This window comes from Acanthisitta chloris, unplaced genomic scaffold, assembly GCF_000695815.1.
Source record: "Acanthisitta chloris isolate BGI_N310 unplaced genomic scaffold, ASM69581v1 scaffold12846, whole genome shotgun sequence".
In the NCBI taxonomy this organism is placed as follows: domain Eukaryota; kingdom Metazoa; phylum Chordata; class Aves; order Passeriformes; family Acanthisittidae; genus Acanthisitta; species Acanthisitta chloris.
In genome coordinates this window covers 125,667-152,824 of record NW_008677703.1, presented here as the reverse complement: position 1 = coordinate 152,824, position 27,158 = coordinate 125,667, and the positions used below count along the sequence as shown (strand labels likewise).

Here is a 27,158-nt window from a genome sequence, read left to right as displayed (position 1 = left end):
TTCCCAAATTACATATCATTTTCCTCAATCCCTGGGGTGGACTCCTCAGGGTTGCACTTGTTCATCTCAAACTACAAAGCACAATATATAAAGTCTATGAAATGGTCCAATTTACTCAAAGTAAATCAAGCTGAAGTGGGAGTATTTTTCACAGTAGGAGAAATCTCTAGGTGGGTTTTACAAGCAAGTCTGGGAAAAACACCAACTGTTTGTTCTTCCCACAGCTTTTAAGTCATTCACAGATTAATACTGCATATACTTTCCTAGACAAAACAGCATGTGCAAAAAGGTTTCCAACAGATCTTTGGTGGTCACATATAAATCACCTTCTTTAATAGTGTCTTTTCTTTCCTTGAGCCATCTGTTTTCATGAAGAATTTGTTAATATATCGATTTTACAGAGAGTCCATGAATTAATAGGCACAGTCCCTGCATGTCCACTAAGATCATTATGTCTTATTTCATTAACAAATTGCTTAGTCAAATCCCATGACTTTTTGTAAAGGAGCAACACAACTTTGCAGTTAAGACACAACTTCTTTATCTGAAGAAAATTCTTTTTCTTTTAGTCTAATTCCCTAACTGTAGAACATTCACCTTTTCCTGACAGTCTCTATTTTTGTCATTAAAAATGGGTTGAGCAGTACTTTGTCCAAAACAATCTCAAGTGTTTGGCAATAAAAGGGGAACTTAATTTTTTCCACAATGAAGATTGCATTGGAATTTGCTTTGAAAACACACATTTTTGACTGAGGACCAGACATCAATGTGGTCAACTGTGTTTTGTTGTATAACCAAAAAAGTTCAGAAACATACGTCAGAAAATTGATTTATAAAATAATACCACTACTCTGATATTTGTTCTACAACATCAGACCAAAATGCTAAGAATTAAAGTGATCACCACTGAAGAAAGTCCTAGGTGTGAGAAGTGTTCACACTGGCAGAGCATCAAATATGTCCTGGAGTCAACTGTGCTACGTAAGAGCAGAAATGTGCCAGAAGAACAAATTTAAAATCACAAGTGGGCAGTTACAGACCCAATAAAGGGTAAATAAGTGTATCAAAGGAAGAGCAAACCAGCTATTGGAAAAATGATCTAAAAATATTGTGTATTTGCAAATGAGTTATGTGGTCACAAACATGGAAGATTTCCACCCTGGATTTCCACTCATCTCTAACTTGACTGAGTCTGTTTCATAAACAGGAGAGAGAAGTCCCTGGGATTGTTAACAAAAGACTCAAGTAAAAACTACACCATAAGAATAGTCTCAGCTGGAAACAGTTCAGCTGGTTTAGCCATAAGAAATACAGAGGGCATCAGCTGGAAGGGGAAAGTCTACAACACACAAAAGACCTATCAGACAACTCCTTAAAACTTTGGTGTGTTTCTCCACATCTTTTGAAATGAGCTCAGAAAGAACATGAATCTCATTCATTAGTGAACAGATCCAGTACCCTACTGAAAGGAAACACTACTCTCACTTAACTATCCTCTCTCTTGCCAAACAAAGATTTCCTGTTCAGAAGGTGCACAATGGAATCCCATTGTGTTTAAGAAGAGACACTGTTCCTCGGTGTGAGATCCCTTGTACCCTGAGCTTCTGTGACTTTTAAGCACATTTCTAGCAATAATATTTTGCAAGAGCTCTCTGACAATGTTTTAAACAGACACTCAGTGTTTCAAGTGGAGATGAATAACAAGGAACCCTTCTCACAGAAAGAGCTGTTGCTGGACAGTGCCATAACACAGCCAGGCTGGAATGAGACTGCACTGCACCAAGAGTGAAGGATCTTACCATTCCCATGAGCCCAACAGACACAGTATCAAAACTAACAGGGACATTGTTACTCACAAGGTACAAAGTTGCCCTGTATTGGCCAAGAACTGGTCATGAACTGCAGGCACACTCCAGCTCACTCTGTTGCTAACCAGAACACCAGCTAGACCACAAAACATTTACATTAGAAATGCATTTATAACACCTGGGGAAAATTTCTTAACACTGCAACTGCATGGAGAGGCATTTTTAATACAAAGTATAATCAGCATATTCATGTTCCTGGAATTACACAAAAGAAGCCTGGATAAGGCCCAAAGATTGTGCATTCTCTGTAACATGCAGATGCTTGATAAATCTGATATTTGTTTCATACCACACTTAAATGAAGCCATAAGCCTTGGTGGGTTACTACACTTCTGGCCTCAGGTCAGTGAAATGTTTTTCCTTCCTGGTCAGAGTTTTCAGATGGAAAGATAAGGTTACTAGAGCATATATAAACCCTGCCTTAATAATCCATCTGGGATGGAATACAAACCTCATCTCCAAATTGTTCCTCTCAATAAATAACAGTCCTACCCAGTGCCCCAGTACTGTGAGGCACTGAGTACACTGACCATGAGAACACGCTTGACTTTAAGCACTCAGCTGGATTAAGCCAGCTCATCCAGAGCTGTGTGCAGTCTGGCTCCTTTCTGGGATGAAGTTCCTACCTTTGACCACTCTGATGCTTCCCAGATAGAGAGGCAGTCCCGTCCTTCACAGCTCTGCACTGTGGCTGGTTTGTTGCCCAGGCAGTAGAGATCTCTCGTGGTAACGTAGGAGCCGTTCTGCAGCTGATAAACACACGTCACCTCCCGGTGCTGGAGACCTTTCTCACAGGTGGCAGAGCAGGGACTCCAATGGCCAGTCACCCACCTGGGAAGGAGCCAGAGGAGAATCGTTAAAAAACTGTTGGGATAAAACATTATGCTTCACTTAAAACCTGTGAGAAGTGGGTAACCCCTCCTAGATTTGTGGGTTCTTTGATGGTGCTGTTATTGCCACACTGAGATCACTGATCACCTGTGGGAGCTGAAGTGTGTGAAGCACAAGAGTGTCAGTATACAAGTGAATATTCCCTCCTGACTCCATGCCAGACAGAAACACAAACTCTGCATCATTCTCTTTAACCCCACTCTCTACCGTGTGGCTGTGTTTACCCCTCACATAAAGACAGACTTGTCTGCAGACCATCCTGTCCTATAAATATTCCTCACTTTGAGAGGTACCTGGGCTACATCTACATCTGCATGCACAGTATCACTGTGCAGAGAGCCTGTACAAACACCTGACCTGTACACAAACTGGGATGTGCTATGGGCAGACACCTGGCCCAACTGCTTTCCCACATCCAGGACCAGAGACAACTTCTCTAGCCTTACATCATATGACCTCAAAGCAGACAAATCTTCTATGTCCCAGACTATCAGAATGAAAAGACATCTCCTGCCTCACTTTTCATTCACTCTCTCACAGCCACTGATGAGATTTCATCTTTCATAGTTGGACTTTCCAGGATGTTTAATTGGAATCTCATAGGGTGAAGTTCATGGCATGCAAGGCCTCAAAAATACAGAACACCTGGCCAGCTCCATTCTTAGAAAATCTCCATTGCATTTAACTGCCAAGGCTCAAGAAGTACTTGAAGAGACAAGATTTTCCCCACAGAAAGGATCCTACAATGTGATTTCCAAGCTGCATAGCTCACAAGGATGTGCCATAACCCAATTTGGTGGGGATGGGTATATTTCCCTATACCCATCATTTCTCTGAGCCTTTGGGATTCATTTACTTTGTAAGCACATTTCAGGTGCCATTTCTTTCTCCTTTGATCAAAGTGTGCTGGGAACAAATACATGGCCAATTTTTTTGTTGTTTGCTATGTTATGTCTTCAAAGGCTCTTTGGCCAACACCCAGCCCAAGGCTGAGAGGTGTTCAGCTCCTCCAGCGCAGGGAAAGTGTTGATGCTGTGAGCAGGCACCAGCTGTGGCCATGCAAGGGAAATGAGGCATCCTCACCCCTCCATCTTCCAGCTCCCACTGACTCCAGCAAGTGCTGGAAGCACCACTGTGGTTAGAGCTGGGCTGCAAGGCAGTGAATAAAATGTCTAAGAAGAATCTGAAATAGGAGGTATGTCAGGAGGGTCATTTTTTTGTCCTAAGGACAAGCAACATCGATCTTTGTGCTTCCTGCAATCTGTCAATGAGGAATATGTTCTCTGTAATTACAGGCATTCCAGTATGGAGTGAAAGACTGGACCAATAACTGTGCAGGCACTGTGCACCAGAAGGCTATCATGCCTTTCTCATCAGGCAATTGACCTTCTAGCCTGTTATTTAGGACTGTCATCTAGATTAGTATCCTTACACCATCAATCTTTTACTTGTCACCCAATCCTGGGCTGTCTGTTATGAAAAGTGGCTCAAGTAAGACTTCCTAAAAACAAGTCTACTGAGAAATATTCTGCTGAAAGCTCCTGTAGTCCAGGTAGAGCAGCATAAATGTCAACTTCCTAACCACATTTTTTTCAAAGTTGTTGCATAACTTATCTGAAACAAATCAAACAACTGTTTCCTATCTTCCCATTCCTGAACAGGGAAAAGTCAGTTCAGCCCAATTTGTAAAACATATTCAGCTGCTGCAATTGTCATGAATTAATCTGAAAATGCCATGACTGCTGACCTGGTGTGACAGCATTGATGAGTGCAGTGACAGTGAAGGCAGAAGCCATTTGGACTGAGCAGGGTCAGGCAGGCTGACCACCTGTCTGTTGTGGAACAGGGCCCTGCTCAAATGTTTCTGTGCATTAAAGCAGTTGACTGACACACCTGTGAAATTCTGTTGGCTAAAACAGCTGGTGAGACACTAAATGTGTTTCCCCAGACTCTAGTTTTGGTGCATCTCTGTGGCTTAGTGCTTGGTATTTTGCTTATGGAATGGGAAAATGTCAGCTGGGAAATCAGATACTGGGGCTGAAAGACTGACAAAAATAGCTTTGAAGTGAAGAAATCAATGTCCATGAGAATAAACAGCCAGGCCCCCTTGATATCAGCTGGGCTCTGTCGTGTCAGAGCAAACAGAGGGAGTTATCTGGCTGAAGGAACAGCACAACAAAGGCACAGAGGGGCAGAGTGACTGTGCTTTAGGAGCTCAGTGTGGGTCACAGGGCCAGGGACAGGTCCTCTCCAGGCTCCACTCAACCAATACTCACTTCAGCACTGTGCTCTCACTGTGATTTACAGCTACTGGCAGAAGAAAAAGGAAAAGGGACTGAAAGCAGAGGAGAAAGATAAAAATACATTCCTGGCAGAGGCTGTGTGTGAGCTTGCATTTAGGATGGGCAGCACACAGCATGCCAGCTAATTCCAAGATGCTCCAAGAAGCAAAGTAATGGCTTTCCTTGAGAAAGGAAAATTCAAGAAGGAAAATTCCTTTTGACATTTTTTTTGTTGCAGTTGTAGAGGAGAGAAATCACTGCCCTGTTTGGTGATCTCCAGTTAGTGCTGCTCTAGCACAGATAAAACAGAGCGAACTGGAAAACTGGCAGAGAAAACCCCAATATTACCATCATCATGATAAGAATGAGTGCACAGAGCATGAGCTGAGACCCAGAGAATCAATACAAAGCTGTGCCTGTAAAGAAAATGCAATCTCCAACTTTTTTGTTGGAATGACATCTGTATGTTCAGCTTCAGCTACTGATCCACCACATCCATCCCTGATCCCAGCCCTGTGGTTGAAAAGAAGGTGGGGAAATGCTGTAAGGGATCTCTGAAACCTCACAGTCCACTCAGTCCTGCCTGTGACAACTGCTGCTAACATGGAATCAAAATATCTAGGAATTAAAAGCCATTTTAATGTGGTGGTTTTAATTTCTTATCCAGGAGACAACTGACATTAAATGTTTGAATAATAATAACATCAGTAAAGTACACTATTTGCAAAGGCACCAAGGGGATGATCACTTTGACCACAAAGCCTTATCCTCTCAGAGAAATCTCTGCTTGGCTCAATGGCTTGAAAAATGATCTGGCAAACAAGTAAAGGTGAATCCTATGTGCAGTCCTGGCAGTGCCCTGATCCCCCAAAGTTCCCCCAAAGTCTCCTTCACAGGCAGCTGAAAATATTGTTTTAGTGCCTACACTCAGAGAATCACTGCAACTATATTTCAACATCATTCACAACCAAAGTGGGAAGACAAGGGATTTATGGACAAAGTGATTAGAGATGAAAATTCCTGCCAGTTTCATATTTGGTAAGGCATGTGCAGCAAGGTATCAGCAGAATTACTATCTCCAAGTAATATACACAAAGGGAAGAAAAATGTGATGTACAAACAGTATCACATTATAGTTACTACTAAATTACACCACAGATTTCCCTCTCTGAACTGTCATTACACCTTTTGACACACCTGAAAGTGTTTAACAATGAGAGTTACTTACAGGTTTGGGATTTTTTTTAAAACAGTAAGTATTTTTTCTAATGACAACACAAAAAATAAGTCCAGTGTTCCAACTCCAAACCCCAAGCTGGCTCTGTATTATTAACTAAGCCAATTAACTGCTGTACTCTAAGCCCTGTGTATATCATATAGAGCATTTGGCTTCCAGTTACACTTTAAGCCTGTAAACTGATCTTGGGGATTGCTTGACACCAGACTTCTTTTCAGTTTGGTCCTTCCCTCCCAGGTTATAACCTACCTCCTGTTGGACCATGGGACTGCTCCAGCTGGAGTCCCTGGAGACCCTCTCATTTTGCCAACAAGTACTGATTTACGTGACAAACACACTCATCTTTCTCACAACCACAGGGATGGCTTTATCTGTGGTATTATTTTTTGTAATCTTACCTCTATAGAGGGTTAAAGAGCTAAATGATCCCTGCTAGTGGTTAGGTGTAGGAACAAAGTGATGAGCTTCTAAGCAGAGATTTTAACCCTGTCAGTCTCTGTCTTTCCAGCTAAAAAATGCCCAGAAGGGTGTGATTTTCAAAAGCCTTGAACAGCTGGGATGGCCAGGACATGCAATCTGAGAGGGCTGTTCTAAATCTTTGTCTTCTGAGTCTTCCTCGACCTCTGACCTCTCAGTATCTCTGCTGAAGAATTGGGAGTTCTTCTTCTAATCTGCTTTGGCAACACTCATCTGGCAAGTCCCTGGAGCAAACTTGAAATATCTTTTGGAGACTCAGCTCATCATTTGATCTTTCTATGGTCTGGATTAGTCATTAACCTTGAATTATCTACTCTACCTACTTGCCTAAGACTCCCACATTTTCTAGGAAAAAACTGACTACAGCATAATGCACATAAACCCAGGGGAGATGAATGTCTGCAAGTGAGGGCTTATAGCGAAGGATCTGGAAAAAAATGCTATGAAGATAAAATGGACCAAAGCTGGAGGATGGGGTAAGGGAGTGCAATCACAAGACATGAGGTCACTTTTCAGAGATTTGTAGCCGTTTATAACATAAACCCATTTCATATTCTAAGGTAAATATTGCAGCTCATTAAGTTTCAGCTGGTTATTTCTGCCTTGAGCCTGCAGAAGACTAGTGCTTGCAAGTGGGTTCTCTTCCACTAACCACACATCCATGACAGATTCACACATCCTCTCACTATCTACAGGGAATTGCATTACTTTTGTTCCCCTTCCAACACTACAGTGTAATTTATTTCCCTGCTTTCACTGTAATAGCTTGAATGTGACCAAAGACATGTTTGTAATAACCCAATTTTTCTGTTATTAAACCTGGTTTTTTAGAACTGGCTCTTAACTAGTTGTAGTTAAGAGCCTGTACTACTGCTGAGTAAAGCATCAGAGAAAATTTGCTACAAAACAAGGCAAAGCTCATATGAAAAAGCACTTGTGACAGAAACCAATATAAAGCAGTGTAATCTGGGGGTTCTATTTCTGATAAAATCCATTGAATACCTTTTGGTTTGACATATATTATTGCATTGATGTACAGGTAAGGATAATTCCACGTCCAATTAGCACTGGTTGTATTTACCACCAGTTTGTGATGCAAAAATCACATCAAAGTCACTCAAAGTTTTCTGAGGCACCTGGATGAAACTGTGGTTCTACTGATGTTAGGCAAAACTTAAACCAACTTGCAACAGGGCCAGGATTTCACATTGGATAATTTTAGCAAGGAGAACTGGAAAAGATTTCCGAGAATTAGTCATGTGGAACTGACAGTGAGATATACTTTGCTTACAGCTATCAAACTAAGCTCATGCTTGAATATATAAAAGCAAGAAAACTGTTTACAAAAGGCCTTGTGATTTCCATGAAACACACACACTGCTGTTGTATCATTCTCTCCCCACTCACTCCTGAAACTCTCCACCATCTCTCTGCTGCACTGGGGTCAAAATAATCAGGTGAATCTTGACTTTTGGGAACAGGTTGTGCCACACCCAGTCACTAAAAGACTTTTTTTTTTTGGAAAAAAGTACAAGGAATCTAGTAGAATAATACAGCTGCTGATGCTGAAAGTAGGACTCCAAGACTAACATTCCTGTCTGATTGCCTTTATAAACAGTGTTCAGTAATTTTCCAGTACAGTAGTCATTCTGCTAACAGACTTGCCAACTTTCACTCACACAGGTTTCTTTTTTTTCTGTAGTGATTATCATTTTGACAGCTTTTATTTTGTAAAAAAAATTTCCCACCAATAAGATCAGCCTCAGGACAATATGCTTTATAATGTACATGCATTCTAAGTTCTTCTTTCCAATGGAAGTCATTGTATTTTCCCTCCTCCTCCCCCAAAATGAGCAGATCACCCAGTTTTGCAGGATTGACTGTGGGGTTGGTGTGAGTAGGTGTCCTTCTTGCTGGCAGCTGCCTCGCTACACTAAGGGACAGAATATCAGCACTCTCAGAGCCTTTCTGCAGTGAGTTATCCCTACCCTGATCCATGGCTGGTATAGCTTTAATGGGGCAATTGGTGTCCAGCTCCTTTCCCTGCCTTCCAAGGAATGCAGTGCCTTTCCCTCAGCTCACACCACAGGATGCAAATCGTGAAAAGCATTACAGCAGTTGGAGTGAATTTCATAATTAAATATTTTGCTAGATTATCCTGCTAATCCTTTTTTTTTTTTGTGGATTAAAACTGCATTTGGCCTGAAGAACCTCAAAACAAAGCAGCACAGATCATTTAACATTTTAAAACAAGGCAATGTTCAACCATAAGATTGTTGAGTCAAACATTGTATTGGGAAAAACCATGATGTAAGCCAGCCTGGGTGTTTGCACCAAAGCTAAGGAGCCTGTCAATATTCCATGTGAAAACTAATGCCAAATTGACTTCTGCCCTAGCAAGTTTGCTGCACATACATTTAGCATTAGCCAATAAGTCCTCCTCATTCTACTTTGTCTGCTCCCCAGGCTTGTCTTAGTTCTCTTCCAGAACTGTTGTATTAAGTTGCTGCATTTACCTGAAAACATCTATTAGTCTTTCAGTAGCTAATTAAGCACTGATTGGTACTTACTAACTTGCCTCCAACCTGGCACACAGGTGTTTGTGTCTCCTTCTAGTGGATGGGAAAAACCAGCCGTGCCCAGAGCAGGACATCAGCTACCCCTTCACAAAGCTGCCCAGGAGTGCCTCAGGCTCTCTGGTCTGCAGACTTTGGCTTTGGCTGCTGCTGGAGCTCTGCTGGAGCTGCCCACCCTGGCAGCCCAGCCCGCTGTCCCCGAGGAGCAGCCACCAGAGCGCAGCATTGCCGCTGGCTCGGCTGCCCCAGGCCGTGTCCAGCACAGTCCTGGCAAATTCATTAAGCTCAAACTGATTCTAGAGATCCCAACTCCAGTTTTGGGAAGTACTTCAAACTGAGCTCTTACGTGGTGCCTCCTTGGATCAGAGGGTGCTAACATTACTATTTATGCCAGATTTCCAGGCTAAAATGATTTGAAACTCACCCCATGACTGTTCCTCCTTTCCTTCTTCTTTTCATGTAACCAAATCCAACACACACCAAAGATGTTTCTCAGAGTAAGGCACAGACAAGGTTTTGAACTTGTTGGCATTGAAGCTTATGGATGATAAACACTTGTGCAGGTTCCAAAAGAGCCTGACTGCATTAATGCAAGAACAGACCCATCTGGAACCATTAAATGTCTAGCTCAGTCCCTGCAGTTAGCAGACACCCATGTCCCTCCAGTCTAGTCTAATTTCCATACAGCCCTGCAAGTAATTCGCTGACATTCTCAGAGTTTTCCATCACACTGTTCCTCACCAAGACTATCTCCTCACAGAATAAATTCAAAGCTGTTCTGCTCCCCATGTACCTGTGATGATAACACAAATAAATATGGTGCAAACAGACCAGAACCAGGGTGACAGACTGATTTCTGTACTCTTGGGCTGTTGAACACAGCACTGTCACACGGTGGAGTCTAAAGGGAGAGGTGGACTCTCAGACAGCAGGCTCATGTGGATACACACCATGAGCTTGTATCAGACCAGGAATCAAAGCAGTGGGCACTATCAACCATCACACACTGAGGCACCACTATTTTCACACCGTTACCTTGGCAGTCACCAGCCTTTTGGGAAGGTTGGTGAGGTGCTGAGCCAACTGGGGCCTTGACTGACTCATAACTGGCTTCGTTTTCACCCCAGCGGGCACCACTGTGGTGTGTGAGCCCTTGGAGAGCACAGTGCTGGATGCCAGCCCACGGATGGAAAAGGGACAGGGGAATAGAAGAAAGAGAGCAGGAAGTGATCCATGTAACCACAGACCTGACCCCAGCAGTGTGCCAGCGTTCAGAGCAGTTTTGGAGGGCAACAATAATCAAGGACATAGTGGATACAACATAGGTTTCCTCCAGGCAAAACTCATTGGATGTACTTCTTTGACTAACATAACTGGTTTTCCAGACGAAGGAAATGTGGTAGATTTAATCTGGTGAAGTACTCCTTTTGCTGCACTGGAAATGCTTACTGGGGATGTGCTGGGAAACATGGATATCAGTGTATATCTCATAGGGTAGGTGAGAATTGGCCTTTCACCTACCCTGTAGTGCTGTAAAGGCATATCAAGTATGAAGGGAATTCAGCTTAGTTACCAGTGGACTTCCTGAAAGATCTGTCTGGCATTTGATCTTATTTAGTATGTTCATTAATGACCTTGGCACAAAAACTGCTGAAAAATTAGGGAAAATGCTGACAATACAAAGTCTAGAAGCATTGTCAATGCCTCAGAGGATTAGGATGTCATACAGGAAGAACTGAATAACCTTGAGTACTGCAATAACAAAGATAGGATGAAAATTAATAGCATACAGTGCAAGGCTGTGTGTGCTTGGGGACTAATAACAAGCATTTCTGTGTTAAAGTAGGGCTCATATGTTGAAACAAATGAGGGGGAAAATGTCTCAAATGACTGTAAGCCACAAACATGATGCAGCCATGAAAAAAGCAATAAGAAGTTTAAGAAAAGCAAGGGATTTAGCCCAGAAAGAAGATGGAAGGAGGAGACACAGTGGTTTGCTGTATCATATGGCACTTAGCCCAAGGCAAAGAGCTAGGGAGGGAAAACACTGTATAAGCAAAGGAACAAAGCTGATGCAAGAACAAATGGCTGAAAATGACAATGAATAATAAGGCTGGAAAGAAAAGATCCTGCCCCACATGGACAGCAAGGTCACAGGAGAGCTTTCCAGTGAGGGAAGGAGCCTGTGGAGCAAGATCAGTTTATGGGAAGGAGTCCATAACATGCTGCTGGTAGTAGCAGAAAACTAACCCTTGAGCTCAGGAGATACTTGCAAGTCCTAAACAGGGAAACTAAGGGCTCAGGTCTCCTGGGGTATTCTGTAGATGCAGGCAGGGATTTCTGGCTTTGCTGCTGCTGTTGAGCATCTGTGTAGGAACACCACAATATTCAGCAGGTCCCTGAAAGAACTCAACCTCTATTAAAATCTATTACAGCAAAGAGGAGCAAAATTAACAGTGTTTGCATACAGACTATTACAAGTCTTAACAGTTGGGAAATTTCATGTGGTTTTGGTTCTTTTCCTGCACTGGAGGGGAGCAGTCTCATATTCACAGGCCCAACCATGCTTACTGAAGTGTGTGGCCACTGGCCGACCTGTGTTTTCAGTAATAACAGCTGATGTGATCTGTGATTCCTGAGCCTCGTGCCAACGCCAGCGCTGGGTTTGCCGATGGATTTGGGTTGGTGCACAGTGTGCTGGAAACGACCCATACACACCACATGCAAGAATCCAGATTCCATCTGGTTACAGCAGGGTTTTGTAAAAAATATCTAAAGAGCTAGGCAAAGGATTAGAATAAAGAGGTGCTAATAGGGTGCAGTTGGGACAGGAAAGGAAGCTGTAAAGAATTTAATGGAAAAAGAGGGTCAAGGAACATAAAAAATAAAATAGGAAGAAAAAGAGGCATTTTTTTAAAAGGTGAAAGAGTAACAATAATAAAGAATGAAAGATTCTTTTATTTTTGCCAGTTTCAACAAAACCCTTAAGAAAATTCTCTTCTCTGACGTTTAATTTTAAAACATGTCCGTGGATCCAATCAGTTTTTAAACCCTGCTTTGTTTTCCTCAGATATTGGTTGCACTTGGAGTGTTCTAACCTTCTCCTTGGCCTCATGAAACTACTGTCCCCTGCCCCACATTATTTGGCTCTCCCAAGAGGTGGCTGAAGTTCAAAGGGATCTTTAATTTACAAAGCACTTTGGGATTGTGCTGGAAGAAAGACACTGTTCTTAATAACATACTTTTTTCTCCTGATCACTTTATATAATGTGTGGTATTATTTTTTAATTTTTATTACAATGTCAACAGCAACAGCCTCCTCCTCCATTTATACAACGTGATCTCACCCCATCCCAGAGAGTTTGCAATCTAGGTCCTACATGGATTGAGAGAGGAAACAAAGAGACAGTGTGGAATAGGGAATTAAAGTCACAGAGCACATCCAAAAGTGAAAGAGAGACTGAGTGTCCTCTGACCCAGTCCTGTGCTGGCCACAAGGCCCCTCTCTAGAGATAAACACTCTGTAAGGTGATTCCCTTCAATTTTGAGTAAAAGTGTAAATGTAGTTCAAAATGCACAAAACAGAACAGGTTTACTAGAGAAAGGAGAGCATTGTTCCTTCTCCTGAACTCAGGTGAAGGGCTTAGGTCTGAGTGGAAACGGGAAAGGACCTTATTGTAACAAGATGCTACAATAATTTTACTTGAAACCCTAAAACAAATTCAGGGCTCATAAAAAAAGCATTGACATGGTGAAAGAGAATGGTTTCTTTAAGATGTTCTTGGTCAGAGAATATGCTAAGCATGCATTTCTAATGTCTGGGTGGGCAAACCCAAGTGGAAATTTAAATTCTACAGAGGCACAGAGAATGTGCTTCTGAAAATGTTTCCAGTTAAAAGCATGTTAAGTGTGAAAGTGTAGTCTACACGGAGGGAGTGAGGGAGTGTGGTCTATCAGATCATCAGCAAGGATTTTGTGGCCTTTCCGGGTCCTAAGCACATTTGGTGTCTGCTGTCATTGCCCTGAAACAAATGCACCAGTGAGAGTGTCACCGCGCCAGAGCTAATTGCTCCTGGGGAGAACTCTGCCAAATTGTGGCTATAAATTGCCTGGTAACTCCACACAGAAGAGATGCCTTGGAATAACATTAAGGGCTGGACCTGAATCCCCAGAGGAACATCTGGATATAGGAACAGAGTATTCTTTTCTCAGGAGGCTTTTTGTGATTTAACCTAACTCACTGCCACTGCCCTGGACAGGCAGCAATGCCATGGTGGAAGTGTGCAGCAAGGAGGAGACTTCACCAGGGGCTCAGGGTCATGGGGATCCCTCTGAGAAACACCACTGTGGGTCTTACAGACCTGATGGCCAGGACCCTCCTCTGCTGCTCAGCTGGCAGAGGCAGAAGTTGCCCACTTCTCCCAGGGCTTTGTAAGTTGCTTTTCTTCATCTCTACCACCTGGAATCCTTCCATAAACCTGCCTAGCTCACTCCAGTCTCCTTCCAGTGACTTCCCAAAAGGTCTAGAAGAAATATTTTGTGCCAGGGCACAAACACAAGCAGATGTTCCTTGTTTCTGTCTTTTTGGAGGGAGTGACATGGCAGAAAACCCAGCATCACTGAATTTAGGAAACAACCTCATGGAAATGAGTTGTTTCCATGAAGTCACTGGGAGTTTGGCTCTCCTTACACCCCCAGAAGCACACAGAGTATCTCATTATACTTTTCAGTGCTGAAAGCTGTATGACCACAGCATTGTACAGCAGCAATAACAGGCAGTGGAGACTGAAACCTGAACCAGCCTGGCCTTATTGATGGATGACCTGACACTGGATTTCCCTGCTCCAGGGCACTTTAATCAGAGTGCAGGTCTAATTAGAAGGAAGTGTGCTGTTTCTCATTTTCCCTATTGTTTCTGCCAGCAGGATTAGCTGTGTAGATGCCTTTCCCTGGCTTGTCTGATTATACAAGATGCAACAATTAGCAGGTTGGTTTGAATATGCTTTTTTAGGTATTGTTCAGCTTTGTCCTAAATTGATTTGATGTTCTAACTACTATCAAAACTGGAGTGTCTAAACTGCTCTACAATGCTGAACATTACTGCAGAGCAAGAGAGAACTTTTTTGTTAGCAAACAAACTGAACAGATTAATTTACCTTCCTGTCTTTTGTCATTTTGGCCAGAAATGTCTTTTTTAATACAATGCAGATCAAAATTAATTCAGCTAAAAGTGCTTGCCAAATTAAAAAGAGAGCTTTTTATTATTTTTGGAACTTACTACTATTAGCTCTCTAATTATTCCTACTGAGGAAAAAAAGCACCCTTATTGAGGAAAGCATCTAAAATGTGTTTCATCACAATTTCTTGACTTTAGAGTTTTTTTCTAGCACTGTTTGACAGTTAATCAGAACCTATTTTGTGCTGATTCAAAGAAAAAAAAGGGTAGATATGTAGTCACTGTATTCCTGTCTAACTTTACACTGCAAGTTGCTCTGTCTCCCCAGGGGCAGCCAAGGGGAAAAGAAAACCATCCTCAAACAATGCTCGAAGGCAGCCTGCATGGAATCTGGCCTTATTGGCCACAAATTAAATGGGCTTTGTCTGAGGTAATGAAAATCTGACCTGCTCAACAAAAGGAAATGAATATTACAGCTGCTTACTGTGGCTAACAATGTGTCCCAATCCTTTTTAGACATTTTCCCTGCGTTCACCAGAGGAAGGCTTTGGAAATGGGCAGTTTCTGAAGGAAAAGGATATTGGGGTGTATTCTTTTGTAAGTCCTTACCGTGACTGGCAGGGGTGAGTGTTACATTTCCTGACCTGGGGCTCGGGGCGGTTCGCTCGCTGGCAGTCACTGTCATTCACCACTGTCATGGTCTTGTTAATTATTCGAGTGCAGGACACTATGGTTTTCCGCTCACCTACAAGGCAAACAGAGAACAACTCTCAGCAAAACCATCTCAACTCCTTAACCTCCCTATTACCTCTACAACAAGGACTCTACATAGACCTACCTCCTCTTATTCTCCACTTCTGCCTTACCTTTGTACTATTATGTTTTGGCTCTTCTTTTCTTTTTTTTTTTTTTTTCAGAAAAGTTACAAATCTTTCCCCAATAATTGTGCAATTGAGTGTTTCACAGGAACAGCAGGTTGGGCTTTCTCTTTCTAGTGGAAATGATCTTGGACACAATTTGCTTTCATCTCTGGTTCCTCCTTCACAGGTAGCTGTGCCCTGTAATCACCTAGGACAGATGTGCTGCAGCCACACAACCACCCACCCCTCAGTGGCTGATGATGACAGGACAGCTGCCTCTTGCTGCTCTTGCTGGCAGGAAGGGCCAGGTTGAAAAGGAGTGACTGAGGTTTAAGAGTGATTAGCTGAGCTTGTTTGTATTTCACAAAGAGGCACAATTAAGCCTCCAAAATACATTATGTTTCATCTTCTGGTCCTCCAGATATACTGCTTTAAAATCCTGCTAGTAGGAGACATCTCAGGAGGAGTCAGCATTGCTCACACAAACTGTCTGTGCCCTAGGAGGTTCTTTCACCCAGACACTGCAGTGTGGCCCTCAGGGTTCAGCCTTCCACCTGTGATAGCAGAAAAGCAGTGCCACAGAGCAGCATGACAATGGTCTGGTGTGCCAAGGAAAATGCCATTCCTGCACCTTGTGACTTCGCCTTACTGCTCATTATTTTGGATTGTGAGATCCTTTTTTTAACCCTGAGTCTGCACTGCATTGAGTTTATTCATGATTTACAGCAGATAATAAAAAAGAACTCAAATTCTGTTAACAAAATTTGTAAAAGTCTACACGGAAGAGGGAAAGGGAAAAGCTTGGAGAAGTAGTAAAAGCATCTGGCAAACAAAATAAAAGATCAATTGTCAAGCTCCTGGTGGTGGGAGCCATATTGGCAGACACTGACTTGATTCAAGTACGTGGCAGGCTTGCAACACAAATCAAAAGAGGCACAAAGAAATTTCCTACTCATTCATGTGAGGGTTTAATGGTTCTAAGAAATTACTGTTTCAATACATGAGTAAAACTAAGTGTCTATTTTAAAGTGAGTTTTATTTACAGAAAAAATATCCCATGATTTCAGTACACTGAGGGCAGTGCAAATGTGAAGATGAGCTCTCTTTCCTTCTGTCATATCATATCATAAATAACTGGGTCTGCTGGTGAAGAAAGACTGGCCAGAATGCATGGAAATTATCTGTTTTCCTCAGGGAACAACCTACTTCTTCCAGCCCTGAAAATTCAATGGACAGTGCCTGACAAACCAGTCTCTGGTTTCACAGCATCAATTCCCCCCAGGGGCTCAGCAAATCTGTCTCAGCACATCCGAGGGATCCTCTGAAAAGTGAGGTTTGCAGTGCTCATGGACTCCCAGCACATCCACCTGGCACTAGGAGTGCCTGATGCAATCTGCAGGAGCTGTCACAGCAGCACTGCCCCTGTTTCATCCCTGGGGAAGGAAGTGCCTTGCAGTGAACATGCCTGAACACCTGTGAAGACTCTGCTCCAAGAATGTGACGGAGGCTTGAGATATGGAGCTGCACACAGTGCCTTGAGCCATCCGGGGAGCAGGAATCCAGGTGCAGCTCCAGCCTACGGTGATGAGCCGACAAAGCACTGTCCCTGCCAAAACCCTGGGTGAAAATTAGCTGTGGGGATGGGGATGAGAGCTGGGAGAGCTGGTGAGAATGAGCTCCCATTTGAGTTCATTATGGCAACATCCATCCCCGTGGCCAGTTTGCTTCAGGCCTTGGCAACATGCAGACACCTCTGTAGTGACAGCGAGTCCCACCGAGCTTCCCAACGTCCTTACCTCCTCCACACTGCACACTGCATCCTTCCCATCCACTGTGTGTCCAGATGTACAAAGAATCCTGTTGCTTTTCTGGCTCGCTCCTGTTTTCAGCAGTATAGTTTACAGGAATGGTGTATTCATAATGAATTCCATAATTGGCAACATGCAGACACCTCTGTAGTGACAGCGAGTCCCACCGAGCTTCCCAACGTCCTTACCTCCTCCACACTGCACACTGCATCCTTCCCATCCACTGTGTGTCCAGATGTACAAAGAATCCTGTTGCTTTTCTGGCTCGCTCCTGTTTTCAGCAGTATAGTTTACAGGAATGGTGTATTCATAATGAATTCCATAATTCTGGTCATAACAGCACCTTTTTTTTTAGCAGGAAAAGAAAGACTGTTGCAACACACTGTGCTCGGAAAGCCAACAGACTGGAGACAGCAATGCTGGAAATGCTGGCTCAGGCCAAGATTTCTAGAATATAAGTACCTTGTGAAAGGCAACCAAATCTTTACCTAGCAACCTGCAATTACAGAGGTATTGGTAAAACAGGACACCTGTGGGAGCAAAAGCTGCTTATGATTTCTGAATATCTAAAACAGCCATGGAGATGTTTAAACCTAGAATTCAGGGCATAACTTTGAGCCTCACATGCAATCAGCCACTGGCTATCCAAGGAGAAACAGTGAGACAACAGGAAGCATTAAACCAGCAGTTTTCACATGACAACTATTTTAATGAGCATCTGGAGTTAACATCTGAAAGAACAAGGTGATCCTTCTCAAAGCAAACACAACTAATGCAAAAATGTCATGTCTCCTGGGAAATGGGGCACTCACAGTGAGTGTGACTATTCCTACTGACAGAAGCATTTTATTGTCTTGGAAACCTGAGGAGGACAAGGAAGAGCCATATCACACAGCTGCTGGCAACATCCATTTTCATACCCTGCATATTGCTAGAGGAAGGTGAAACCTGCTTCCAACAACAAGCTGACTATGTCCCATGGAGTCACATGTGATGTCTCCAGTGTTATCACTCCAAACTTCACCGAGTTAACAGAGGAACAGAGAAAATGGTTTATTTTTTCACCACAGGCAGATGAGAGCTCTGGTCCTGTTGTGATTTACATGTTGGGCTCCATTTGGCTCTCACTTTCACTGGCTTGAGTCAGAAGTGACTAGAAGATATCCAGTGGAGTATGATGTCCATGGAATCTGAGCTACCACACTATTACCAAATCCCACAGAAGTACCACTGTAATGCTGATGCTGTGGCTTTAGACTTATACATATTATCCCACAATCTCAGCAGCATTAGACAGGTGAATTGTGGCTTTTGTCACCTACTGACATAGGGGCAATACCTTATCAAATCAGGTATCTTCAGCAGGGCTCTCCTAAGTGAAGCAAGCTGCTGCCTAGCTGACAAAGACAAGTTTCCAAATGCTGTTTTCTCCCAACAATAACTGTTTTCCCTTCAGATTTCCACAAATCATTCTACTTAACCAATAATCTCACTAAAGCTGTCAGGAGCTCGTTTAACCAAACAAATCACTCTGTGCTGAAAGAAGGGGTCCTGGCAGCCTGTGCAGTGAGCACTGGGGGATGCACAAAGGCAGCACCCGAGAGCTGCTCTCTACAGTGCACAACCCTGGGCAAAAAAGCACCTTCCAGGGGATGTGGGGAGACAAGATATGATTTTGCTTCAGCTACAGCGGGAGCCTTACTACCAAAACTGAATACTAAGGTTGAAACTCTCCAGTCATGACAATTTCAAAGACGAATGTTGATTTTTTAAGTACAATTCAAACACCAGGCAGAGGCAGAGCTTGAGTCCTGTTCTGGCTTTCTTGAGGTGCATGAGATATGAACAGCTTGTTCTACAGAACTGATCAGTCAGCCTTGTCTCAAGCTTCTTTCTGCTGTGGGAGTGTTTGGTTGTCCTGTGCTGTGAGAGGAGGACTAGCACAGGCCTAGTTACACAAACATTAATTTCTCCAAGAAATACACTTACAGCAATGCACTTGGAGAAATGCCTCAAGTATTAAAAACCAGCTCCTAAAAAGAAATCCTTATTATCTCAATATGGGTGCAAGACTAGTGAATCTAAAGGCCCATATGAAACCAATTTCATGCAATTTCGTAGCCATACATAATTGGGGGTGTGTGTATGTGTGTATAATTGGTTTCAAATGCAGGTCACAATGGACTGACTGAAGCTTCTGGCTCTTTGTCAGTCCAGTGTATTCCACCACTGTTTGAACAACAGTTTTCTATTTAGAGGGAACTGGTAACCATCCTGCCTTTCTTGTGTTGAAAGAATGAAACCCACTACCCTGTATCAAGGAAAAGATTAATATCTGATTTGAAGCAAAGACTTCATGTGTGCTTTGTTTACCACTGGCAGTGATTTTAAGCCACATTTTTTAATAGCCTGGTAGTTTTTACTTTCCTCATTTTTAATCATTTCTGTAAGGGAAGGTGAAGAAGGAACATTTCCTCTGCTTCTATGTGCTGAAAGTGCCAGTTGTACCTGGAAAGGATACTCATGGAGAGCCTCATAATCACTAGTTTCCTATGTTAGCCACTTACTCCTCATTGAAGGGGAAATGAGTATTTCTTTAAAACTACAGCTCTGCCGATGCTGAAGTTCACAAAATGCTGCTACTAGATTTTACTGCAGTACACCTCAACCAAATAATGTCCCAAAAGAGCTGCCAAAGGGACCCTGAACAGCATCTGCACAAACGGTACCTGGGCAACTCCTTTTTCTCACATGAGGTTAGGAAGACCTTGGCAGTACAAGATAATTTGTCAGAGTCCTGTTTCAGGAGGGAAGACTTGTGTTAAGGCCAAAGTCAAGCAGAAGCCGATGTTTCTGATGATGAAGAAGGTGCCTGTATACACCTTTGTGTGGGCAGACCTTGAACTGCATGGCTGATAAGAAAGGTGCTGGTGTGCCCAAACCTGCCCCAGGGACTGCTCCAGCAGGAACCTCTTTGAATCCAGCTTTAAACTGGTCTGTATGTGAACCTGGTAAACTCACTCATCTGTCTGAGAAAGCAAAGATAAAACACCTCAAGTTCCCATGCTGCATATTTTGACACCAAGAAAGTACTGACAAAGTGGAGTATAACTATTACTTTTTTGTGTATGTGAAAAGTTCAAGCATCTTTGGAGCTTTTCAAACTGGGTCAGGAAACGTTGCACAATGAACACCAGCAAGCCAAAAAAATCAGGTGAGGAGAGGGAGAGAATGCTGATTTTTAGCAGTGCTTACAGATAGCCTTCAGTTAACAAACGTGGCAAAAAGTCACAAGGAAAAGAAACAGCACAGAGAAGAATGTAATTGAATAAAAAAGTTACAGGAAACAATGAATATATTAAACCACTGTGATTCTATGCAAGCCTTGCTGTAGAAACTAAAGCTTTCTGCAGACTTTCAAGTAGTAGCACAGCTATGAGACAGGCATTACTACAGCTGTCCTACAGATACCAACAATTAGGTTACACCAGCAGTAAGGAACTAGCCCATGGATCACCACCTCACCCACTAGTGACAGCTCTGGGACTACAATCCTGTTCTTCTTACCCTTGTGGACTTCTCACTCATGTCCTCATACAGCAGCCACATGGCTGTTTATAGCATGACAGGCTGGGTTAACAGCAGGACTACCTGAACATTAGGAAAAGCTTTCAAAAACACCTTAAAATACACACAATGGATAAAATGATACAAAGAAAACAAGGAACATTGCTGTGTGCAATTAAGTTACTACTTAGATTCAATTTCACATGTATGATCTGTACATGCTAAACCTGCATTTCTTCTCTTTGAGATCAGTGTATTTAAACACAGAATATATTCTGGCATAAAAAGAGAAGATATTTCAGTATATATCTTTTTATGTGTGTGAGCAGCTATGTCCATGAAACAAAAAGGGTCCCTGGGAACCTACATCCTCTGGAATAGACCTGTCACATTGTCTGTGACACATTACAGGGGATCCTATACTGGACATGAGCTTAGTGGGACACTGCATGTCCTCTCAGAATAGAGCATCACTCACTTTGAAGTACAGAGCTGAGTTTCTCCAGCCCTTGCCATGCTGCAAAAGAACACAAAGAGGAGAACTACAGCATACCTTGAACACACTCTGGTGAGGAAGCAAACAATCACAATTTAACTAGGATATAAACCCTTTATGTTGCATCACTTAAGAAACACAAACAAAGGATATAAAGTTACCATCAAGTGCAGTGGTATTTTAGTTGGTCCTTTGGCAGAGATTTTCTCCCACAGACCCCTTCGCACGTACCGGACAGTAGTGCCTGCGATCTGAAACTCACCAGGAAGCTCAATTTTCCAGTCGCTGTTAATGGATCTCTTACTGGAATCTTTTAAAGCTGGAATGAATCAAACACCACGGAATGAAATGTAAGCAAATTTGTAATTACTATATAGACTGTTGAGTCTTTGTCTCAGGCTATCTGAAGCACAAGATGCAGTAACTTTGCAACAGATGTGAGTTTAAAAGGGAAAAAAAAAAGTGCACTTTTAGCTGAGTCACCCTAACATTTCTAACTTGGATATATCCTGTACCTCAGCTGCTGAAGGTATTTCAAGCATTAACATAAAATTCATAGATCCTTTATCTCTAAACTCTCCTTCCAAATGCAACAAGGCAACCCTGCAATTTCATCTCCAAGCAGATTTATTTTTAGTCTTCACCTTTAAGACTGCATTTTCCTCCACTTTCCTTGAGAAAAAGATCATTCAAATCTGTGTTGATACACATGTGAAGATTTGCAAGTGCAGAATACAACTGATCCTAACTTTGTGTGTGCTCCATAAGGCAAACCTTGAACAAGTTAACATTTGGCTGTCACATCTGGAAAGAGAAGTCAAGTTACAAGGCAGAGGCTGCTCAGTGGACAGAATGTGAACTTGACCACTCTCTTTTCAGAGCCCATGAGCTGGGCACACATGCATAAGGTCAGGTGCTGTAGGATCACATCCATCCTGCCAGGCAGTGCCTCTGTGCATCAGTAAGGCCAACATAGAAAGCTCTGCCACAGAAGGAAGGTAAGTATTGAGAAGAAAAGACACTTGGAGTAGTATGTCCTTTCTTCCAGCATAACCTATTGCATCAGGATCATTGATATCCTTCAAATACCCAAAGACAACTCCAGCCATAAGGACATCCCATTACAGTTGACTCATCAGTGCAAGTTGACTTAGGGATGTGTTTTCTACGTTAGGACGGAAGCAGAGTTATCCAGATGTCGGTGTGATGCACTGAGGGAAGAGAAAATTGGCAGATCCTGTTCCAGCAGAAAGTCCCAGGCCCCTTTGTGGCGACCCATGCACCGTGATCAAATCTGCCCTGACAGCAGACAGACAGAATATCCCCTGTGTTACTGGGCTTCCTTAGTTCAAGGTTAACTGTGTCTTTTGCTAAGCCTTTAACAAGATGTTTTCTTAACCTCCAGAATTTCATGCCTATTTTATTCTCTTCCAGCAAAGCACACAACCTTGGCCTTCACTTAACTGACTGTGTTGCAAGGAGGTAAAAAGAGCTGTTTAAAGCCTCTGCAAGTCAATAGGAAATCTCCCATTGATCTTTGGATCAAGCTCCCATAGCAGCAAACCCTTCTAGGTGTGCTTAGGTTATATATAATTTATAGTGTCTGAGCTCTGAGGGAGTCTGGAGCAGGTGGAGGTCACAATGTTCTCTGCATCCGTATGTGCCTTTCTGAGGACTTGTACTCTGAGGAGTTACTGGAGAAACAGGGAATATCTTTCCATCCTGCTGCACACAACTTTCCTGACAGCTCTTAGGGCCTGACTAGAGGCTCCAAAATCAGGGTGAAGGGAAACTGCAGGTATGGTTTCCCCAGGAGTGGTGGGAGAATGCTTTCCGTGAGGCAAGTTCTCTTTGGCACATGGCCTAGGGGTGTGATGGTGTCCTGGTATTTGCATGCTACAACAATGTAAGTCTGTCTGCGGCTCACTTCTCTTCCTGCTTTGTTCTTCCATCTACAAAGTACCTTCTGCAAACTTCAGACAAAGTCCTGAAGCAGGATTGCTTTCCTCTGCCAAAGCCTAGTGGCTTCCAGGCAGATCAAAGCAGCCATCATGCTGACCTTGAGAAGATGTGAACACGACTAATCAGAGCTGTGGATGAGATAAAACCACTTCCATGCAGCATGGCTGACTAGGAAAGATATCACGGCACATGCTCAAAACTGAATGACTAAAACCATGCTGTGGTTCCAGCTCACCATCAAAGGAAGACAATTTGCTGATGAAAACAAAAACATTTAATCTTTGTGAACCTCTTGTCTGGGTAAGGTTTGATTTTGATTGCTGCAGGCACTGCTCACAAAGAGGCTGAGGAGACAGGGAGTTAGGAAACAGCTCTATTCCCAAAGGTGCTCGTTGAGGATTGCAGAAACGGCACTGGAGACTCAGCAGAGCATTTGGGCCAAAGTGTTTTCATCACTGTTTGCCTTCATTGCACCATGTGCCCCATCAGTAGAGACTGATGCTGCAGCTATAAAACCTCTATGTCCCTGAGACACAGTGAAATGCTCTTTCTCCAATGGATTTTTGTCATACACAACTATTCCAGGTCTGGCTCTGCCCAGACCCAGAGGAGAGAGAACTCAACTCAAGGTTGTACAGTAGAAGAGCAGAAGGAATAGGAACCTCAGCAACAACCTGTAACTTCTGTTTTTCTTGTTGGCTGGAAGACAGGAACTGACCAATCTATTTCTAAACCTGGCATCTAGTCAGATCTTTATTTCCACCTTGGGTCCCTCCAGCTTGCTTCCCAGCCTGTGGACACAAACTGCCCAGGCATTTCCTGTTCAAGGTGGTTTTTAAGTGTTACAGCCAGCCAAGACAGCCAGCGTGGGTTGCCTGTAGGTGGAGGGAAATTCTTCAGGCACTGCTCCCAGCACATGGAATAATGATTCCAAATTATGCTGGGCTCCTTTCCAAAGTGCTGTACCCGGTTCTGAGTGAAAATAGGACCTGATTGGACTCAGCTTTGTCAGTGTTACTGAAATAGAAAATCCTTCCATACTCAGACCTGGATTTAAGAGACCTATCAGAGTGACTGGATTTTGTTTCCTGGGCCACCTCTTTTGTCCTATTGGCACTCCCCTACTGCTGTTCTTCATCTTACTTTAGCAAGACATTGGGTATCTTTTCTTTATGTCCAGTGTTCCTTGAAAGAGAAAACCCTGGAAAGCTTAGAGAGGCTCTCCTGGCTCCTGACCATGAACCAAAGAGCTAAAAGCACTCAGGAGCTTTAAAATAGCCAGATTTTTATCTCTCTTTATGTGATGCACACAGGGCCAAGTCCTGCTCTCAAATATACACAATCCTAATCTCCACCACCCAGTGGGGAAACATCTACTTTAGTCAAGGTTCTGTGGTCCCAGTGAAGGGCAGTCACTAGCTCCACGTTCAACTCTTGGTGCTCAGCTCAGCCAAAGCCCAACGCCCGCACAAACACCCTGTGCAAGCCCCACCAAGACAAACAGAAAGCCTGGCTTCCACAAGGCACAGTATTTGCAAAACCCAAGGAAACACTGGCTCTCATTGTTCCACCAGGCTTTGCTATGTCAAACATCTTATGTGTGGGTGTAATTCTCTCCCAGCAAGCTGGCTACAGCATCAGTGGAAATACTAGCAGTAGCGATACGTGTTTCCGATCAAGCAGTGGCACAAATGCCAATGGCTTTGACCTAAAGGCAGCTGAATGCCATGATTTGCCCTCTTTTTCCCCCCCTGAATCTGGAATGATATACAGAGAACAAAAGCATCTTTTCCAGTGATATTATCTGGAATGATAATATCTGAATCTGGAATGATATACAGAGAACAAAAGCATCTTTTCCAGTGATATTGCCAACGCTGGTAATATCTCAAGACAGAAAACCAATGGCACTAGACATGAAATCCTAAAACACAATCACTATGTAAATGTTTTCAGTGACATCCAATATTCCAGTGCTGGATACTAATGTCTCCTTTTGGCTGTAGAGATGGAAGATTATAAGCAAAGGGTGTGGAAATCAGAATCCAAGGACCCTAGTCTGAGCTTGGTTACTGACTCCCTGCATAGCATGAGGAAATTGTAACATCCCAGTTTCCTCTGCGGAAAAACAGAGCGACAAGCTTCGTAATCCTCTCAGAGTTCCTACCACAGGCTTGAGACATCTTTGGAAGCAATTCCATGGCCATGCAGCTCTGAGTGTGCCCAGGATGTTGCAATGTGCTGGGTGTTCTTTTGGGCCTTGGACATTTCAGGCACTGAAATAGGTTTGCCCAGAGAGGTGGTGGAGTCACCATCCCTGGAAGTGGTTAAAAGGCATCTGAATCTGACACTGGAGGATATGGTTCAGGGTTTAGGGGTTACAGCAGAGTGGAAAGCTAGTGGTTGGACTCAGTGATCTTAGAGGTCTCCTCCAACCTTGATGATTCTAATTTTCCCTCAAATCCCTGCTCTGCCACAAGCTTCCTCTGTGAATTCAGGCCCATGGGGGGTTAGCATTTCTGTGACTTTGTCTCCCTAGAAGTAGATGGGAAATAAAGTCCTTCATTTATTGCACAGCCATGACACAAACAGAAACACCCCAAATATTGAAGAGAAGAGGCAGAAGACCAGACTGACAGATGTGCATTGTAGTTGACAGGCTGCATTTCATAAATGCCCTTCCAACCTTTAATCTAATCAACTGCAAAACAACTTTGTTGACAGACTCTGCCCTACAACAACCTCACATACAAATCTGACCCATCAGACATGTCTAAATCTTTGCTTCCAATAGGAAAAGGAGGAGAGGAAGCGTGTTCTGCTCAAAAGGAATGCAGAAGTAGAAATGAGAAGAGGATTAAACAAATTGCTTGGCCTGAGAAAACAGAGGCAAGTGGACTAGAGGCTGCAGCTAGCCCATCTCAGAGTGCAGGATCAGGTCCTGCTGCAGGAAATGGCACAGGCAACCTCATGGTCAGCTTATTGAGGACTATCAGCTGCCCTGTCCTGTCTCTGCTTCAGTCTGAGCCGGGTGCCTTCCTATCTGTCTCTCTGCCATTCCTTTCTCTAAACACACTGTTCTCTGCTCTATTCCCTCCCCAAGTGTTGTGTGCTCCTGGCAGCTGTGTTCAACCCACTGCCAAGTTCTGTTCAGGAACTCTTCTGTCTCTATAAAAGTATTCTCTGGTCCTTTCAGGTTGCACAGGGCCTGTAAGTGTCACATACTATCATATCAAGCAAACATCATGAAACTGAGCCACAAAAGCAGAGAGGTTACAAGAAGAATGAAATCAACAGCCGCTTCCCTGGCAGCAACAAACCTATCGTCTTACAGGTTAGAGAAGGGTCATTTTAACAGAAAACAGAGCTGAGTTTGAATCAAAACATTTTTTTCCTTTGTCTCTTTACCCAGAAAACTGTGAGCAGGTTTATCCTCAACCACTCTGATCCGCCGGGCACCTGCAGGGATCACAGCTGCTTCGATGTAACCTGTGGCAACAAAAGAGGAGAGGGATGAGAGCAGACCAGAGCCAGCCACAGGCATCACCCACTCCATATCTCCCTGTGAAAAACTCAACTCCAGGCTGGGGACTGAGTGAGAAACACTTCAAATGAGATCCCTGCACCGGCAGCCAAGTTTCACTGCTGTGACATGCATGGTCATGACTAACACTTCAGGCTGAGAAGAGGGAGAGAAACACACTTGTGCTGCTCAGTTGTGACTTCAGGCTTGTGTTGGGCCTGATTAGATCTGCACCCTTTGAATCACCCTGGTTTTCCTGCTGTACTGACAGGGATGCATGAGGACACTGCAAAGTGTCACTGTCAGGAGCAACACTGGACATCAGAGACATGTGAAATGATGTTTCCAATAGATGCTCCTGCTTTCTCCTCAAAAACACCCTAACCCTGCTCAAGGCTGTGGTCAGTGTCAGAAAGGACTCACTTCCACCAAACT

At 43.3% G+C, this 27,158-nt stretch overlaps 1 protein-coding gene across 1 annotated transcript in view; it reads right to left on the bottom strand.

The window, feature by feature from the left end:
* ADAMTS17 (ADAM metallopeptidase with thrombospondin type 1 motif, 17) overlaps window positions 1-27,158 on the bottom strand; it is a 163,322-nt gene that overhangs the window by 19,250 nt on the left and 116,914 nt on the right. Inside the window, exons 15-19 of the mRNA XM_009076620.1 lie at window positions 26,609-26,689; window positions 21,387-21,557; window positions 17,364-17,510; window positions 15,117-15,252; window positions 2,495-2,699 (exon numbers count right to left, since the gene is read on the bottom strand). Of these exons, the coding sequence (XP_009074868.1) occupies window positions 2,495-2,699; window positions 15,117-15,252; window positions 17,364-17,510; window positions 21,387-21,557; window positions 26,609-26,689 (740 nt within the window). The remainder of the gene's footprint in view (window positions 1-2,494; window positions 2,700-15,116; window positions 15,253-17,363; window positions 17,511-21,386; window positions 21,558-26,608; window positions 26,690-27,158) is intronic.